The following is a 19,467-nucleotide window of genomic DNA, read 5'->3' on the forward strand; positions in this document are numbered from 1 at the left end:
CTTTATGGTTAGGGGGTCACCACAAATGAGGAACTGTATTAAAGGGTCGCAGCATTAGGAACGTTGAGAACTACTGACTGAAAGTAATTGCTACAAAATGTTTTTTTTAAAAAAAAAAAAAAAAAGACCTGTTAAATAATGAAGGGGAAAAGGAGCCATATATTATAAAATGCACAACTAAACTAAAGAGGTAGAAGACGGAAAGCAGGGCAAAAATAAGGTGCGCTCCGAGCTGGTTTGCAGCAGTAAGTTACTTTAGTCAGCTGTGCAGGTACAGACCCCACTACTCTTGCCTGTTCCTCAGGACTGCTCCTGACTAGACCTGCGCAGAGCTGCCCACTCTACTATGCTTACTTTATTTGACTCTTCTTTTTCATCTTAATTGCTTTACCTCTATATGGCCCAAAAGCAATGCTACCTTTACATCATTAAATGGCAAGAATACAGAAAGAGAAAAAGGAGGCCATGGACAGTCCTTTCTCACTGGACGCTAACAATGAATTTGGAGGAATCCATCACAAGCAAAAGTAAACAAGATTCATAAAGACAGCATGTGTTCTAGGTGATCAATGGAAGGAAAGGCAGCGCGCATAAACAGGACTTTGCAAAGCTTAACAAATATGGCAGATACAAATTCAAGATTGAACATCAATGATCTAACTGCAACAATTAAAAAGCCACTGTAATGAGGATAGCAGCAGCAGATGGATGACAAGATTCAGCTATCTGTTGTCTACAATCTGCTCTAGTTTTTGTTTGTTAAGAGAGAAATCGGCTTTACATACAAAGACACAAGTTGATAAAAAGTAAATGATGAAGAAAAGTGTAACATTCTATGAAAAATCAAAACAAAGTGGAACTTTAAGTATTCATCTCAGACATAGACTAATTCAGAGGAATCAAAATGGACCTTAAACAAGGTAACGAAGCCAATTCTTCATTAACAATAGTAACAATACTATATAGAATATACTTAAAAACAATAAAAAATAATTTGCGATAAATACTGTAAGAATTGTAAAGACCAGAGATGAACTGACTACATATAACAACTGGAGACCTACAACACATTTCCATCAGAAACAGATCATGCAGGAGTGGGAGACACCTCAGTGGGTAAAGTACTCCTGGTGTCCCAGTTCTGAAGTCAAAGAAACCCAGCATAACAGAGGTAGAGACAGCCAGATCCCTGGACTCTGATAGCCAGGGAGTCTTGCCAAATGGATGAACTCAGAACTCAGTGAGACACCCTGTCTTTAAAAATCAGGTCAACAACAACACTTAGCATTGACTTCTGGCCTACACCCACAACCCTACACACAATTAAACAGATCAAACAATACTAATCAATATTTATAGGCTACTTCACCCAGGAACAACAGATTGCTCATTCTTCTCAGACTCACACAGGAGGCTACTGCAAAGGAGGACGATATTTTGGGAACTTACATTCACTCTCATCACCCCAGAATCACTGCCCCAGAAATCCTTGCTGATAGTAAGAAAACAGAGAAGGAGGAATACACTCGCAGGTGACACGATAACTTGGATTACTTGCGTAACAACTCGGAGAGAAGCAAGCGGCTGTTAACACGTGATCAGTGCAAAGCTGTGGAGCACTTTCCTTTGCATTCTAACGAGGGAAATTTCAAATGAAAGACAAATGTTACTCACATGTGCACGTGCACACGCACACACACAAAATGAATTAGATACTTAAAATGTATAAAATCTATATGAGGAAAACTACAAAATTCTCCTCAAAGAATTTAAGTAGAATTAAGTCAATGAAGAAACATTCCACATTTTCGTATGTTGAACCATCCCTGCATCTCTGGGATGAAGCCAACTTGATTATGGTGGATAATGGTTCTAATGTGTTCTTAGATTCAATTTGCCAGTATTTTATTTAGTATTTTTGCATTAATGTTCATGAGTGAGACTGGTCTGTAATTCTCTTTCTTAGTAATGTCTTTCTGTGGTTTGGTTATAAGGGTAATTGTAGCCTCATAAAAAGAGTTTGGCAATGTTCCTCCTGTTTCTATTGTGTGGAATAATTTGAGGAGTATTGGTATTAGTTCTTTGAAAATCTTGTAGAATTCTGAGCTGAAAACATCTGGTTCTGGGATTTTTTTTTTTTTTTTTTTGGTTGGGAAGCTTTTGGTGACTGCTTCTATTTCTTCTTATATATAGAAAATCTGTCGACGTAATCCACCATAGACAAACTGAAAGATAAAAACTACACGTCATCTCATCAGGTGCCAAAAACCTTTCAACAAAATACAGCATCCCTCCATGATAAAGGTCTTGGAGAGAGCAGGGATACAAGAAACATACCTAAACATAATAAAGGCAATATACTGTAAGCCAACAGCCAACATCAAACTAAATGGAGAGAAACTCCCAGCGATGCCACTGAAATCAGGAACAAGACAAGGTTGTCCACTCTCTCCACTTCTAATCAATATAGTTCTTGAGGTCTTAGCCAGAGCAATAAGATACCAAAAGGAGATCAAGGGGGTAAAAATCGGAAAAGTCATCAAACTCTCACTATTTACTGATGATATGATAGTTTACAAAAGCAACCCCAAAAATTCTACCAAGGAACTTCTACAACTAATAAACACTTTCAGTAAAATAGAAGAATACAAGATTAATCCCAAAAAAGAAATCAGTAGCCCTCCTGTACACAGATGATAAAAGGGCTGGGGAAGAAATCAGAGAATCAACACCCTTCCCAATAGCCACAAATAGCATAAAATATCTCGTAGCAACTCTAACCAAACAAGTGGAAGACTTGTATGACAAGAACTTTAAATCTTTGAAGAAAGAAATTGAAGAAGACATCAGAAAGTGGAAAGATCTCCCATGCTTTTAGGTAGGTAGAATTAACATAGTAAAAATAGCAATCTTACCAAAAGCAATCTACAGATTCAATGCAATGCCCATCAAAATCTCAGCAAAATTCTTCACAGACCTTGAAAGAACGGTACTCAACTTCATATGGAAAAGCAAAAACCCCAGGATAGCCAAAAAAATTTCTGGAGGCATCACAATTCCTGACTTCAAACTCTACTACAGAGCTACAGTACTGAAAACAGCTGGGATTGGCATAAGAACAGACAGGAGGACCAATGGAACCGAATCGAAGACCCTGATATTAATACACACGTTCGAACACCTGATTTTTGACAAAGAAGCAAAATATATCAAATAAAAAAAAGCTTACGTAACAAGTGGTGCTGGCATAACTGGATATCAACATGTAGAAGGATGAAAATAGACCCATATCTATCACCGTGCACAAAACTCAAGTCCAAATGGATCAAAGACCTCAACATAAAGCCAGCCACACTGAACCTCATAGAAGAGAAAGTGAAAAGTATACTTGAATGCATTGACACAGGAGACCACTTCCTAAATATAACCCTAGCAGCACAGAAACTTGTAGTGGGGAGCTGCCAGCCGCATTCCCACTGCCAGGCTCCCAGCCACCGGCTAGCTTTACCAGAAATAATTACACGGAAACTGTATTATTTAAACACTGCCTGGCCCATTAATTTCAGCCTCTTACTCACATCTTGATTAACCCATATCTAATAATCTTTGTAACACCACGAGCGGTGTCTTACCGGGAAAGATTCAGCATGTCTGACCTGGTGGCTGGCTTCATCGCATCTGGCTCCCTGAGGAGAGGCACGGCAGTCTGCCTAACTTAGGAGAGGCATGGCATCTGACTGAGCCATCTACCTCACTTCCTTCTTCCTGTTCTGTCTACTCCACCCACCTAAGGGCGGGCCTATTAAATGGGCCAGGCAGTTTTTTTATTAGCCAATGAAATCAACTCAAACAGAAGACTCTCCCACATCAGAAACTGAGAGAAACAATTAATAAATGGGACCTCCTGAAACTGAAAAGCTTCTGTAAAGCAAAGGTCAACAAGACAAAATGACAGCCTACAGAATGGGAAAAGATCTTCACTAACCCCACATCAGACAGAGCTCTGATCTCCAAAATATATAAGGAACTCAAGAAATTGGTCATAAAAAAGAACAAATAATCCAATAAAAAAATGAAGTACAGACCTAAACAGAGAACTCTCAACAGATGAATCTAAAATGGCTGAGAGACCCTTAAGGAAATGTTCAACATCCTTAGTCATCAAAAAAATAGAAATCAAAACAACTCTGAGATTCCATCTTACACCTGTAAGAATGGCCAAGGTCAAAAACACTGATGACAACTTATGCTGGAGAGGTTGTGGGGTAAAGGGAACACTTCTGCAATGCTGATGGAAGTGCAAGTTGGTACAATCCCTTTGGATGTCAGTGTGGCGATTTCTCAGAAAGTTAGGAAACAACCTTCCTCAAGACCCAGTAATACCACTGTTGGGTATATATCCAAAGGATGCTCAATCGTGCCACAAGGATATGTTCATAGCAGCATTGTTTGTCATAGCGAGAACCTGGAAACAACCTAAATGCCCCTCGACTGAAGAATGGATTAGGAAAATGTGGTACATTTACATGATGGGGTACTACACAGCAGAAAAAAATGACATCTTGAATTTTGCAGGAAAATGGATGAAGCTAGAAATCATTTTGAGTGAGGTAACCCAGACCCAGAAAGACAGTCATCACATGTACTCACTCATAAGTAGTTTTTAAACATAAAGCAAAGAAAACCAGTCCACAAATCACAATCCCAGAGAACCTAGACCACAATGAGGACCCTAAGAGAGACATACATAGATCTAATCTGCATGGGAAATGAAAAAAGACAAGATCTCCTGAGTAAATTGGGAGCATGGGAACTTTGGGGGAGGGTTAAAGGGGAGGGGAGAGGCAGGGAAGAGAGCAGAGAAAAATGTAGAGCCCAATAAAAATCAGTAACAAAAAAAAAGCTCTCTCAGAAAAAAAAAATCCACATTAGTAATATTAAGAGATCAGCTTTTGTGACTGACGTAAACATTCCATGTAATCCCCCCTCTGAACTATTTTGTGTATATTAACAAAACCATCCTAAGGTTTATGTGAAGAAGTAAAAATGTCTAAAATTATATCAGAGGAGGTTTGCCATTTTCAAACTTCAGGAGTTATTACAAAGCTATAGTAATCACAATGGTGTAGAACTGGTAAACAATACACAGATCAAGGGATGAGAAAGAGGGAGTGAAAACAGCTGCATATAAATAGAAAAAAACCTTGCATCCTGAACAACACTTTACTAAAAATGCCCTGCAGAAGCCTCATAACTGGACAGTCACCATGGTATACCTAGAAAATGGGTTATTAGACGCTCCAATGGAAGACATGACCGGAAACGTAAAGATGTTATTAAGTGAAAGTAACCAAAATGAAAGCAATTCATGATGTGTGATCCACTATATGACTTTCTAGAAATGGCAAAAGAATAAAGACTGAGAAGACCAGAGGCTGCCAGAGTCTGGAAGAGGAAGGAATGGATAGGCAGAGCAGCAGACACAAAGAGCACTAAACTCTCTCATTCACAATAGTGCATGTGCACCATCACTGATCTGATTTATATAACCCTGCAACTCGCCAAGAAGAAAGTCCAGCTAAAGCTGTGCAGGCTGTGGAAAGAGCCAGTCTATGATACATTCACCAGTGTGACAAAGGCAGCATTCTGGTGGGACAGCTGCCATTACAAACATGGGCAGAGAATATACGGGAAACCTTCAGTATCTTTAAAAATGAACGTATTAAGTAAAAGACAGACTCACAATGATATATAAAGAAAAGGCTTAATTTTTTACTGCTGATTCATGAGTCTAACATTTTATTAATCTGTCATTAAAGTGAAATTTACTATGTCTTATTTCTGAAGTTTGAAAAAATGCTAAAAACAACTATGAGAGATACACAAGTCCCTTGACGTAGCATGGTGACTCACCTAGGCTATCAGGAAGCTGAGGGAGGGCTGTCAGCAGTTCCAGACCAGCCTGGGCTACAAATGTGAGAACCTGCTGATCTAATCAACATCAACAGTAGAGGTAGCAATGCCAAACCTTCTTATATTAATAAGCGTTGACATTCTACTATATATGTCACATAGTATTTGAATTGGCTCAACTGCGCTCTTTTAACAGAAATGAAACCAGCACTGAAAGAATAAAGTAACTGTAACCATTTCTGAGCTTTCTGGTAATGGTCAAGTGCAGTAATGGATCGCAATTCTACTATATTAACAGGTAGCAGAGCCCCTTAACTGTGGAAATGGACCTCTGGTTACTTTTAGTTAAGAATTTTTTTATTCATAAATGAAATAGAAGAGCTAAATGTGTTCATTCATAGTTAACTATTTTGGAGGTAAGATTATCTGCACTACTGCATAGACACTATTTCAGAACAGCTTTTGGTGCACTTTGGTATTTTTAAATGAACTACTTACTCAGTCTACTATGAAATGTACTCGTACATAACAGTTGTCTAGATTAAAGAAACAAGGAATGCTCATTCTCACACATAAGCCAAAGCCATCTATTTTCCTCTCAACTATCTAGAGACTCTGTTTGTTTTTCTAAGAATACTAAAGTGGGCCTTGTGTGGTGAGGTGTACTTTTAATCCCAGGAATTGGGAGGCAGAGGCAAGTGGATCTTTGTGAGACTAGCCTGGTCTACATTATGAATTTCAGGTTAGCTAGAATCACAAAACACAACAACAACAACAACAACAAAAAAAAAAAAAAAGTTAATTTTACCAGAAAAATACAACATATTATGGACAATGTAGCCCATAGAATTAGTACATGGAGAAATATATTTCAACATGTTTTCTTCATCTTCTTTTCAAAAGACAGAAAGGAAAAATACATGTATAAAGCAAAGTCCATTCGCAGAAAGAACCGCAGTGGCTGATGCCACTCAATGTCAGTTCTCTTTGGCAAGGATTCTAGCGGCAAAAACAGAGGCGCTCCTCTTAGGGGAGATATGCTCTTTTATGGAGCAGGATTAATCACTCTCCAATAGACGGTCTCACAGCAAACGCTTCAAATGTCCCAGCTGACACTTATTCAAAGGGGAAACAGGATCAAAAGCTATACGAAAATTACTCTAATAGGTAAAAAATTACTTGATAATGACCACAGAAGTTCTAAGACTGGTTCTACTTTGCAATTGATATGTTTTGCGCAAACCTTATTTTTCAAATGAAGAATAATATAAATCAAGATGACTAGTTACTTATTTAAAAGCTTTCATTCTCTCCATTGTGAAATAATATCACTTACCATAGAATACTATGGATTAAAAATTACCACAAGCCAGGCAGTGGTGGCACATGCCTTTAATTCCAGCACATGGGAGGCGGAGACCAACCTGGTCTACAGAGTTCCAGGACAGGCTCCAAAACTACTGAGAAGCCCTGTCTCAAAAAACAAAAACAACAACAACGAAAATACCACAAAGAAACATAAATAAATACACTCTGAATGTTGCCTTTTTTTTTCAATGCATATGAAATACACACACCCTTCAAAAAGGATTAATACTATTTGGAAAACTGGAAGCAAGTAGAACTTGTGATTTTCTGCTTTTACATCTACATTTACTATTGGAAAATTATGCAGAGAGCATCTATACAACACTCTCTTTAAAATTAGCTACAACTTTAGCTGCTAGTTTATGGGCCATACTTGATTCTCAAGAAATGACAAAGTGCCTGAATTTGCTTCTAGAAGTCTATGAGTGAGTTTTTGCTTTTCAATATGTATTCATTTTTCAGGTTATTTTTTTCACAAGTGAAAGGCATATCTAATGAAAGTTTGAACACATCTGAGGAATCATATTTTAGTTGGATGCTTTCATTCTTTTTACCTTTAAAGCTAAAATATATACATCTATGTTTATTATAGGAATGAAAAGATTAACTCCCCGAGCACTATAAACTCAAATATCTTTTAACTAAAAAAGAGAGGAAAGGCAGGCTGTCTGCTATGAAGCTGCAACTGAAGGCAGAGCTGCTCTCTAAGGACAGATGAGGAAATAGCTTTATTATTATACTAATTATAATTCAATGAAAGATCATAAAGATTCAAATTATGTTTGAAAAGCACTTCTGCAAATACTAAATATCGTTAGGAATTTACTCATACTTTTTCAAAACAGCTTATTAATCACTAAAACTTTTCATTTCAACTGGCATAATGGTAAAACTTCTATAGTTTAAATATAAAAATGTCAGTAGTAAGTCTTACATACAAATCCCTCCACATACATATATTAGAAATAAGGCATATTGATCAGTCAAACCAGTGCAAAATCTACTGCCTGCTGCCTGATTTTTACTGAAACATACTCATCCCTTTACATACTGTCTCTGGCACATTTTGTGTTGCATGTAGGAAGAGTTAATATTTATTACAAAGACCATATTGTCCACTCCCCGATAAAAAAAAAAAAAAAACTTACTAGTTAGCCCTCTACAGCAATTGCTGCTGGCTCCTGAAGTTGAGAAAGATATTACTTTTACTACATGTGTACAAGTACATATATACATACTTAGTAATAACTAGAAAATATATTGAGCTGATTGAGGAGAGTTCCCCACTTGATTTGGTCAACTGTACAGTGAATACTGCCTACCTTATGGGCTCCAGAGAATATCAGGATACGGACTGATTTTGTTAATATGCTGTTATTTGGATTATGCCACAACTTCTCACATACATTAACACTAATAGCTTTTTAGGCATGCAATATATGTATTTTAAAGACTGAAATGCAGAAACTTAGATTTTAATGTTAATAAAAAGTTGCCTACAGGTAGCATTCAATCAAGTGAAAAAAATATATGATACACACACACACACACACACACACACACACACACACACACACACACGTGACCATGCCTCTAAGCTTTAAACATAAGAATTATTTCAAAAATGAAGAAAATGCTCTGGGTTAAGGACTCACTGAACATAAACACAATACCTGCTGTGGAACACTGAGCAGTAACCAATGTTAACAACTGTGTCCCCCAGCTCCAAGCATCTCTTAAACTTCCTTTCCACCCACAGCCAGAAGGAAAAGAGGATACGTGATAAACAGAATTAGTATCACAATTTCTTTAAAGGAAAACTAAAATTTAAAGCAATTTGAATTACTAAATCTGAAACTAGATGACTGTCCTGGATCTAACTTCTCCACAAATATTAAAATGAAAACATATGCAGATATTCCTACTTTGCCCTTTTTCCTGCTCAATGGTATATGGTGAAATGTACAGGTTAAACAAAAACTAGTCCCTTACCCTGCAATCCCACAAGGCTAAGAACATGTATTCTGAGGGTACTAAATGCCAATCAGCTCAGAGAATGCTTATTAAGGCACTGTAAAAAAAAAAATCAATACCAAAGGTCTCATAACAAACTGTCCTTTGGTAAATAATGTGTGTCTTTCAATGCATGACATTAATTATTTGCACAACCACCAAAGATTACCTTCTTTTTTACACAGAGAGAGAAGTGTGAGAGTTCCCCTAGTGCAAGTAACCAAGTAACAACAAGAGAACAAGTAACAGGTGCAACAAAAGAAAAACTTTACGCTGGTTAAAGGCAAGGAGCAGACTTTATTCAAGAGGGTGCTATGGCAGGGAGCAGGGGAGGTTGGATTCAGCTTGAGCACAAGGACGTGCAGAAACTTTTAGCAGGGATGAATGTTGGTGGTGCTGCAGTGGTGCTGGGGTTTGAACCCAGAGCTTTGTGCGCACTAGGCCAGCCTGCTCTGGGAGCCACACCCCAGGCTTTGGGTAATCCTTTACTTACCTTCTCAATGGTACTCTATCCTATAGGCCAGTCACATACACACATGTAGTAAAAGAAATTAGCTTTCCAAGTTACTCTATTGTTATCAAATTTATAACCAATTCCATACCATCAATTCAAGGAAGACAGTCTCTATACTAAACAGTAAAACCACTCGGCCTGGTTGTCCAAACCTTTAATCCCAGCACGCAGAAGCAGAGGCAGGTGGGTCTGTGAGTTCTAGGCCACCCTACACAGGGAGTTACATGGTGAGACTCTGCCTCAAAGAAAAAAAATGGGGAAAACCATATGTAATTAGGAACTGTTTTTAAAGTATACTTACATCACAATTATTAACACCCAAAAAAGAAAGGCAAGCTTTACTAAATGTACTAAAAATGTTCAACAGATCCACCAGTCAGGATTCAGCATGAATGCTGCATTGACTCGCATGCACCTTCCTGATCCCTTTAGCAAACACTTATGCATCTATTGAAGGGTTATGAATGCATTTGAGGACACAAAACAAAGCAGGCCACAACAGGACGGAGGCAAATACTTCATCCGGTGTGACAGGCACTCACAACAGTTAATCTGATCCCTACAGGCAAACAGTCCAAAGAACCACAAGGCCTTCCAAGGAGAAAGAGACCACAGCATAACAGAGCTAGAAGGACTCTCAAAGCCTGACTCACAGCAAAGGAAACAAACACATCAAGATTTCAGTTCACCTTTCAGACAAAAATCAGTCTTTAGACTGAACACTAATCTAATAATGAGGTAATTCTTCTAGGATTTACTTCACTCCTTTAGAGCAGCAATAGTAATTTTAGATAGAATCACACTAAAACTCCAACAGGAAAAAGAGTATCAGAAACTATGCCATTTTACTTAAAGCAAAATAGGTTTATAAAGCACAGACTTGATTTTCCCATATGTAACATGATTTTTTTCAAGTCAATATACTTTCACGTTTTATTTTTCATCACACACACACACACACACACACACACACACACACACACTGCAATTCTGTTTCCAGAGCCACACTTCTTTTTTATTAAGAGAGCTGAGAACCTTGCCTTATAGTTAACATGGGACTCACTCTTCCCTTTAAGCAAAGTAAGTGCTCTTAGCAGAGAGCAGACTTGAGATGTGAATGTGTATTGAGTTGCTTACTTCTCCTCCACTGCTCCATTTCCAAAGACAAGAGCTCGCTTAGAAACAGACACAACCCCTAAAAGGGGAGCAGATGAAAGTGTGGTTAAGTATCAAGTAGTTTATTTCACTACTTAATTTCAACTAGTTTATTATTTAATTATTTCATACCAAGAGCTTTTCCCAAGTCTTTTTTTTTTCAGTAGTATACTTATGTTTCGAAAAATAACATTAACAAGCAGGAAACCAAAACATTCTAATGCTATCTTACAAGTATAAAATCATTATGTATTAATTTGTTAAGTACTATATGTACTATACTTTTTCTTTGGTTTTTAGAGACAGGGTTTCTCTGTAGCTTTGGAGCCTGTCCTGGAACTAGCTCTGTAGACCAGGTTGACCTCGAACTCCCAGAGATCGGCCTCCCAAATGCTGGCATTAAGGGTGTGCGTCACCACTTCTACACATGCTATTTATTTCTCAATAGCAACATTGCGAACTCACAGTCGAGAAGAGTGCAGCGATTTTAAAGGCACACTGGGCTGGAGACGTGGCTCACAGATTAGGAACACTAGCTGCTAGCCCAGACTTGGGCTCAGTTCCCAGCCTACACAGTGGCTCCCAACTGTGTGCCTCTCCTGGCCTCCAGGCCTGCAAATTCGCACAGACACATGCAGGCAAACATCCATACACATAAAAACACTACAATAAAGGGTAAAATTAAAGCAAAACCCAGTTACTTTCATGAACTTTTTTCCAAAGACTGTATCTGCTACAAAACTGGCAAAACGGGGGCCATTCCAAGGCCGGGCACTGAGCTGCTCACGTGCATTTGTGGAACACACAACTGAACAGACTGAGAACCCACACTGCAGAGAATTCTCATAACAATGGCAGTCACACCCGAACATCTAACAAGCAGCCCTGCAGCTCCAACAGCTGCACATGCTTGCTTGTACTGAATCCTGGCAATCCCATGAGGTGGAACGGACTCCTTTTTAACTAAGGGCAGTGATTTACAACCAGACACTTCTGAAGCATGTGCCTGGAGTTGTCATACTGACCAAAAAGCTGGCACTGACATCTAGTAGGTGAGAGCCAGTTTTAAATTTTCCTAGTGTCCTGAACAAATCACAGAATCAAACTGTCCAACCAGCTACCAACTACTGACAAACACTAAACAGATCCCAAAAGCTAAACAGCTACTCACCACTCTATATATTCAATTATAAAATTCACAATATCAAGCATAAAACTGTTATCAGATTCTCATGCTATATCAGCAGCCAAGTCTGCCTTCTCAGAACGTCGCTGCAGTAAAGCAGAAAGTGACATAATTTCCAACTCAACATTCATCCATCTCTGTTCGGTAATTTCCAGGGCACTTTCACCCTGACTCACTCCCTGAGATTTCATAGAAAGCAGCCAAGCCCTTTCCCGGTGCCCATTCTGCCGCATCTGCCCGGGGTCCACGGTACTACCTGCATGATTATGGTAACCCAGGAAGTTTCACCTCTTCTGTTGTTTCAACCATGATGCTGTTGTTTGACCTAACACACACACACACACACACACACACACACACAGGAACCACAATTTCTTCCTGTCATATGTTCCTAAATGACGTCTATGGCAAAAACACCTCCAGGCTAAAATTCAATTGTCTCATGTTCTCTCTTTCTCTCTCTCTCTCTCTCTCTCTCTCTCTCTCTCTCTCTCTCTCTCTCTCTCTCTCTCTCTCTCTCTCTCTCTGTGTGTGTGTGTACATGCTATGTAGTGTGTGCAATCCACATGTATGCACATGCACATAGCCTCTAGGCCAACCTCAAAGCTGTTCACCTTTTTTTTTTTTTTTTTGAGACAGTGTCTCTTACTGGATCCTGAAGTTCACCCATTCTTCTAGGCTGCCCAGCTATCTCCGCAACACTAGGATGCCAAGCACACAGCACTATTCCTAGCTTGTACACGGGTCTTTGTGCTTGTGTAGCGAGCACATTACTAACCCAACTATCTTCCCAGCCCTCTAATTAGCCTGTTTCTACTCTCAAAGCAATTAGGATCATTATTCCAATCAGGAGCTCTCCCCAACATTCCCTGAGTCTACTATCATTTCCTACAGCACAGTTGTGCTACTGCATTCCCGCTCAGGATTCTAATTCTCCACTCTGCTGTGCACCCTGATCTACCAATGTGCAGTCACAGTTATCAAGGGCTAGGGACTTAATCTAATCTAGAGTCTGACTCTGTGAAGACAGTGAATCTCTATACAAGTTCCTCATTGCAATATTTGACTAGTTCCGGCCGTTTGATTAGAACTAGAGACCTCTACAATGGCCATAGATTCATTTCTTTTGACTTACTTGCTGAGACACATGGGAATCTGAAATCACAGAACTGCCTTTGAATGAATGCTTAATTTTAAAGAGAAAGACTAATTCCTTGCTGAAAAGGCGAGAATGGGGCTGGAGGGATGGCTCAGTGGTTAAGAGCACTGGTTGCTCTTTCAGAGGACCCAGGTTCAATTCCCAGCACCCACATGGCAGCTCACAACTCTCTCTAACTCTAGTGCCAGGGGATCTGACATCCTCACACAGACACACAAGCAAGCAAAATACCAATGCACATGAAATATATGAACAAATCGTTTAAAAAAATGTAAAAACACAAATTGAAAAGAAAGAAGGCAAGAACTAGAGTTCAGCCCACACAGTCTGCAGACCAATGTCTGTGGCCTTGTTAAGCCTTGCTGAGCCTTACAGACACCATTCTGTAACCCTCTACCAACAGTGCATTGCGAACGAAGACTTGGTCTCATCAGAACAGACTGCCCAGCACCCAAACTCTGCACAAGTACCATAAAGGAGGTTGTCTGGTAGCTTCCTCTCTAACTGCTCATCCAGTAAATCTGAAATTCTGGTTTCCCTTAGTCCTTTAAATAGTCACAATAAAATGGCCTAACTTTAACCACCCCCCCATTGTTTACAGATAAAATTATACGTTAAAATGTGATCAAGACCATGGGAACTTAAGAGGAAACAATGATCAATTGCACTTGTGCCCCAGCTCACAGAGACAGCAGCTCGGTGAGCTAAAATGACTCCATTCTTTAGCCTGGCTTTTCTTTCCAAAGTCAACATCCAAATTACTCATAAAAATCAAATTTTATTTCTTTCCATGTGACAAACAATGGAAGACAAACTATATCACTATTACATAAAATTGTGTTTCCTTGTTTATTATCAGTAAACACATGACAGGCACCCTCATGTCCTCTTCAGAGGCCAACAAGGTTGATGAAACAAAATGGTATCATTCTTCAGGTGTTGTACATTAATGCAATTTTGCCTCGGTATCGGTTAGCTATTCATTAAGGATTCAATTTTCACTACCTTTAAATGTAACCACTAGCTATCAGATATAGTTTACTCAATCAGTCTTTTGGATTTGTTTAGCTTTTCAACTCCACGTAAGACAGCCAACTCAGACTACACTGTCATCATTTTTAAAAGTATCCCATTAACAAACAGGTCCAAACCCTCTTAAGAAATGATCTATTTTCTGCTACATTATTAATCAAAGGATATTTTATTTAGAAGTATTTTTCTTCCCTAAAACATTCTTCTTCCCTTTTTGGGAAAACATATTCTAGACAATAAAAGTCTAAAATAAGAATGCACACAAGGACGGGAAGAAACCAGTTAGAAAGAGGAAACCAGAACAAACATGATAATAGGCAGGCCTGAAACAAATATGGACGGTAAGTCAATACGGAGTTCTAAAATTAGAATGCATACATTTAGATATCTGCCTAGTTTCCAAAAATAAAATAAAAACCTAATTAATTAATATACGTGGTAAACTTTTTAAAAGGTCTCTGTTGTTTTCCATAAATCAGAGCCAAGATGAACAGAGCTCTAGGCTCATCCATCCCTAACAGGAGGAATGAGGGTTGAATGAAGGGGTGTGGTGGGGGGAGGGGTGTAGCGGGGAGCTATCCTGCTGGTAGGCAGGATAACTTGCCAATCTAGAATGTGGGAGCAAAGCTCTCAAAGGGAAAGTCAAGAGACTCAGTCAACAGGTTTCAGGATTTCATTCTAAACACAGCACAGAGTTCTAGGAGAAAATGACAGCGCCCCTGGACCCTGGAGCAGGAGTTCCACTTTTCAGTCACTAACCCTTGACTCTAAAAAGACATAGAAGCCCAAATGCCCCTGCGAGTCATCATTTTGGATGCCTGATCCTTTGAACTAGCAATTACCACAGCCTGCCATGGTAATCGTTCTGTTGGGTCCACTTGCTAATTATGCAAATTAGAGTTTAAGGTCCTTGTAAGACAAATAACTGCAGCTGCTTTACAAAGTCAGTTTTGCTGGTTTTGCTGGTGGCACATATAATTAAATATCAAAAGGCTGTTAAAAAGTTATATAATAAAACTGTTGAGGCCATAAAAAACAGAAAGAAATAGGGGGGAAAAACAACTCTTTTAGAAGAAAATAAAAAGAATACATGGATCTAATTTACATGGGAAGTAAGAAAAGACAAGATCTCCTGAGTAAATTGGGAGCATGGGGACCATGGGAGAGGGTTGAAGGACAGGGGGAGGAAGGGAGGGAGCAGAGAAGAGAAAAATATATAGCTCAATAAAAACAATTTTAAAAATTAATTAATTAATTTAAAAGTTTTAATTAAAAAATAACTGATTAAATTCTTTTTTTCCTTCAGTCACGTAACAGAATGCTTTTGTTGGAGGGAAAAATACTGCAGTTCCAAACAGAACCCTGTGGTCCTGAAACCAAATTTCACTGGACACTGAGAAAATTCACAATGCTTATCTTTACAAAATTAAAATAGAATGCTTTTGTAGAAATAAAAACATCTAAGCAACTGAAGTCAGAGAATGTTCTAGTCTCAACAGTTTAGCCGTCTGGCCATTAGCGATCAGTGCACACTGCAGAAGGCACCAAGCTCAGGCTTTACCACCAGAGACAGGCCTGGACTGCCCGTGTTCACTGTGCACTTCCCTGAGAGCCCGTAGGGCTTGCAAGACAACATCCTCAGAGTTAAAGCGGGGGCATATTCTCATGTCTTAAAGGACACCTTTGAAATGTTTTAAAAGTTCATAAACGAAATTCCTGGTTCACGTTTAAATCAAATGCTGAAAACCCTGAAATGTAAATAGAATAGGCCCAGCACCTCCCACTATCACTCCCCCTTTTTGGTCAATAATAATGTCCAGTGAGATCGCCCGGTGGCTTGCTGGTTTATTACAAGCACAGCATCTCAATAATGGGCTAGTCAAGCATGTTTAAATGTCAGAGTGAAAGCAATCACACACTTTATTTGAAGTTAAATAGTATAACAGAGGAAGTAAGAAAGTCCTCATTGTTCATACCAAAAGGATGCTCTTGAAAAAATTCTCGTAAAGAATCTGAAAAATCCCTATGACAAAGCTACACAATTCACAGATAACCAGAAGAAAAACCTTCTTCTAAAAGCTAATGTACTTCGTAGCTTCTGCTACGCATAACAAACAGAAAACAAAAGACAAAGTCTATCGCCACAGTATATTCAGACCTATGCATTTTACAAAACAGTGCCCTGCAATCTGTAGAAATATTAGCCCTTCTTATTTATAGAAAACTAATTAGATAACTTGTCACCGGTAAATGTTTTTTATCTGGGAGGGCATGTGGAAAACAAATCAAATTCAAATCCAGCATTTAATTCATGAGCATCATGGGCAGCTGAGTTTAACACCCAATGGATACAACATCTAACAAGCTGACCATGCTCTACCCTCACCATCTCTGGTCCTTGAACTTTATCTTTAGGCACTTGGCATTAATCCCCTAAAACACACATGTGTATTCCCCTCAGGATCTTGAGTCATTACGAACAAAGTAGTCACTACAATGAACTTGAAACTGATGTTTTGATTCCTGCTGAGGAACCCCCAAGATCCCAGAGACCTTAGCGCAGCATACCCTCTAAACATAGCTATCATAAGTGGAAGCCGGCATCATATGAGTTCTTATGATACAAACCCAAAGAGGAAACACAGGATTAATGAGCAATACTGAATAGCTGGGGATGACAAAGCAAGCAAACAAAAACATTTCTTTCCTTGTCTTTGTTATCACGATTATTATTATTATTTTAATTAAAGAAAGGATACAGCCTTAAAGCACCAGTCTGAGTTCCTACTGCCAGGATCTTCTGTACTGGATCAAAGGCCAGGGCTGAGGGCTGGTAGGGGAATCCATGGCGAACAGTCTGGGGACGGACAGTGACATCACAGGAACCAAGGCAGCAGGCAGAATCCGAAAACAGAACAGCCCACAGGGTGTTAGACCTGGAACCAACTACTACACAAAGCGCACACAGGAACTTATCGCTTTACGGGGGAGCTCGGGGTTGGAGGGTGGACTCTATCCTAAGGATCACAGCGCCAGAAGAACAAATCTACTTAAATTCCTGCTTTGCTAGTATGCTAGTAACTCCACAGAGGGCAATTTCCTATGAATAGCGGACACTATTCTGCTTGACTCCACGTTGCTCAAGTTTGTAGTGGTTCAAAATTCTGTAAAGTCCTTGCCAAAGGAGATTCGTGTTGCATCTCAAGAGAAATCACCCAAATTGTAGCTTTATTTGAATGCTAAAGGGAGGGGTGTCTAAGAAAAAGTTGTAACGAAACTACTGAAGGATTTAGTCAAAGAGGCATCAACCTCAAAACCAACACGAGCAATTCTAACGATGAAAATGGGTGCAAAAAATAATCTTACAATTTTCTATTAAGTCTGGAATAATTTTAGGCCATAAGAACAAAAATTGTGCGCAGGCTTGTAAGCCCCCGACATAGGAAGGACCGAAAGGCTATCTATGAGCAGGCAAGGAGGTCTGAATACGGAGGCTCGTGTGCTTTCCTCTTTGAGCAGCTGGAAGTTAATACGCTGCATCATTCTTTCTGAATACAGGACCGTGGGGCAATCATCGTGCCATTCACAGACAAAAAAATAATAATAATTTTTTTAAAAAAGAAAACCTCTGCTCTAACTTTTTTAACCAAACAAGCTGAAGAATCCTGCGACTTCAGGTGGTGAGCGGCTTTGCCCGCATTTTAAAAAGTGATGCGCAAAAAAAAAAAAAAAAAAAAAAAAAAAAAAAAAAAAAAAAAAAGATCTGGTTGAACAGGTTTGCCTTGCCCACGAACGACGTTCATCACACACTGCTGGAAAATTTCGACGTCAGTGAAAGAAAATAAAATATGCGCGAATATAAAAGTATTTCCAGACCATTGTTACCAGTGTCTGGATGGGAATTAAAGACAAGGGAGTATGCTTGGGTTGCCTCGAAATGACTGCTTTTTATGAAAGGGACTAAAAGAAGTAGGGGATCTCTGTCCAAAATCCCCCGGTAAGGCACGTCTGTCAAAGGTGGGGGGGGGGGGGCGCCTTCCTAGAGCTCTGAGCTCTATTGGCGCGCTCTGCCCTCAATCTCCCTATACTGCCCAGAGGACCCCTCAAACGACCCCAATCTTCCCAAGACAGCTCGGCGGGGCTGCGCGCTCCCTTCACCTTGCAGAGTTGGAAGTGTTCGGACTGGAGCGTCTCCTGGATCTCGGGCTCCCGGTTCCCAGGCGGGTGCTGCTGCTGTTGCTGCTGTTGCGAGGCCGAGGACGAGCCTGCGGTCAGGCCGTCCAGCACCTTCCTGATGTTGAATTTCCTCATGGTCGCGCCGCCCAGGGGGGTCTGTCTGTCTCCTCGAGGCCCCCGGGGGAACGGAGGCACCGGGTGGGAAGGAGTCCGAGCCGCTGGCGGCTTCGACCGCGGAGTGCGAAGGAGCGGAGAGCAGGAGATAATCCCAACAGGAAGGGCTGCGACGACGGGCGCGCGGCGGCGAGTCCTCTTCCTCCGAGGCCGCCGCGGGCTGCAGTGGCGCCGGACGCCGCCTCCTCACCTGGTCGCGGCCGGGCTCCCGCCGTCCCGCGCCGCTGCCGCTGCCGCCGCATCCATGGCCCCGCGGCCCCGCAGTCCCTCGGCGCGTCCCGGGCTCGGCCTCCGCTCAGCGCAGCCGCCCGGCCCGCATGGCCCGGACACCCGGAGCCGGTCCTCGCGCCTCCCTCCGCTCTCTTTCAGGCCGCCCGGCCGCTCGCTGTCACCTCCCGGCAGCCTCGGTCTCCGGCCCCCAACGCCCGGCCGAGCAGGCGGCGAGCCGCGGTTCCAGCGCCGGCCGCGGCGGTGGCGGCAGCTGGGCCTCCGCGGAGCGGGCTGCCCGGTGCGCATGCGCGCCGCCGCCCCCGCCCCCGGCCCGCGGCTTAAATCATCCTCAGCCGAGGGCCGGGGCAGCAGCTGGCGGATCCGCGGGCTCCACGGCCCGCACCTCCAGCCCTGTCACTCAAGCTCCCGCTGGGTGCTTTCAGGTGGCTTTGTATCTGGGCTCTCAAGGGAGCGTCCAGGCGATGATTATGTCAGTGGCGAGATGACAGCTAGGAGACACCCAAAGGGAGAAGCCCAGCCTCCTTCATGAAGGAGTTGCTGGAGGTA

The 19,467-nt window shown here is 40.9% G+C and overlaps 1 protein-coding gene across 5 annotated transcripts in view; it reads right to left on the reverse strand.

The window, feature by feature from the left end:
- Positions 1–18,894, reverse strand: part of Stxbp5 (syntaxin binding protein 5) — a 138,639-nt gene extending 119,745 nt beyond the window's left edge. For all 5 annotated transcript variants that reach the window (XM_038338744.1, XM_038338741.1, XM_038338743.1 and 2 more), the window contains exons 1-2: positions 18,499–18,894; positions 17,100–17,197 (exon numbers count right to left, since the gene is read on the reverse strand). In XM_038338744.1, coding sequence (XP_038194672.1) covers positions 17,100–17,197; positions 18,499–18,651 — 251 coding nt within the window. In that variant the 5' untranslated portion in view covers positions 18,652–18,894. The remainder of the gene's footprint in view (positions 1–17,099; positions 17,198–18,498) is intronic.
- Between the last annotated feature and the right edge of the window lie 573 nt (positions 18,895–19,467).

The sequence above is a fragment of the Arvicola amphibius genome, chromosome 8, assembly GCF_903992535.2.
Source record: "Arvicola amphibius chromosome 8, mArvAmp1.2, whole genome shotgun sequence".
Lineage (NCBI taxonomy): Eukaryota > Metazoa > Chordata > Mammalia > Rodentia > Cricetidae > Arvicola > Arvicola amphibius.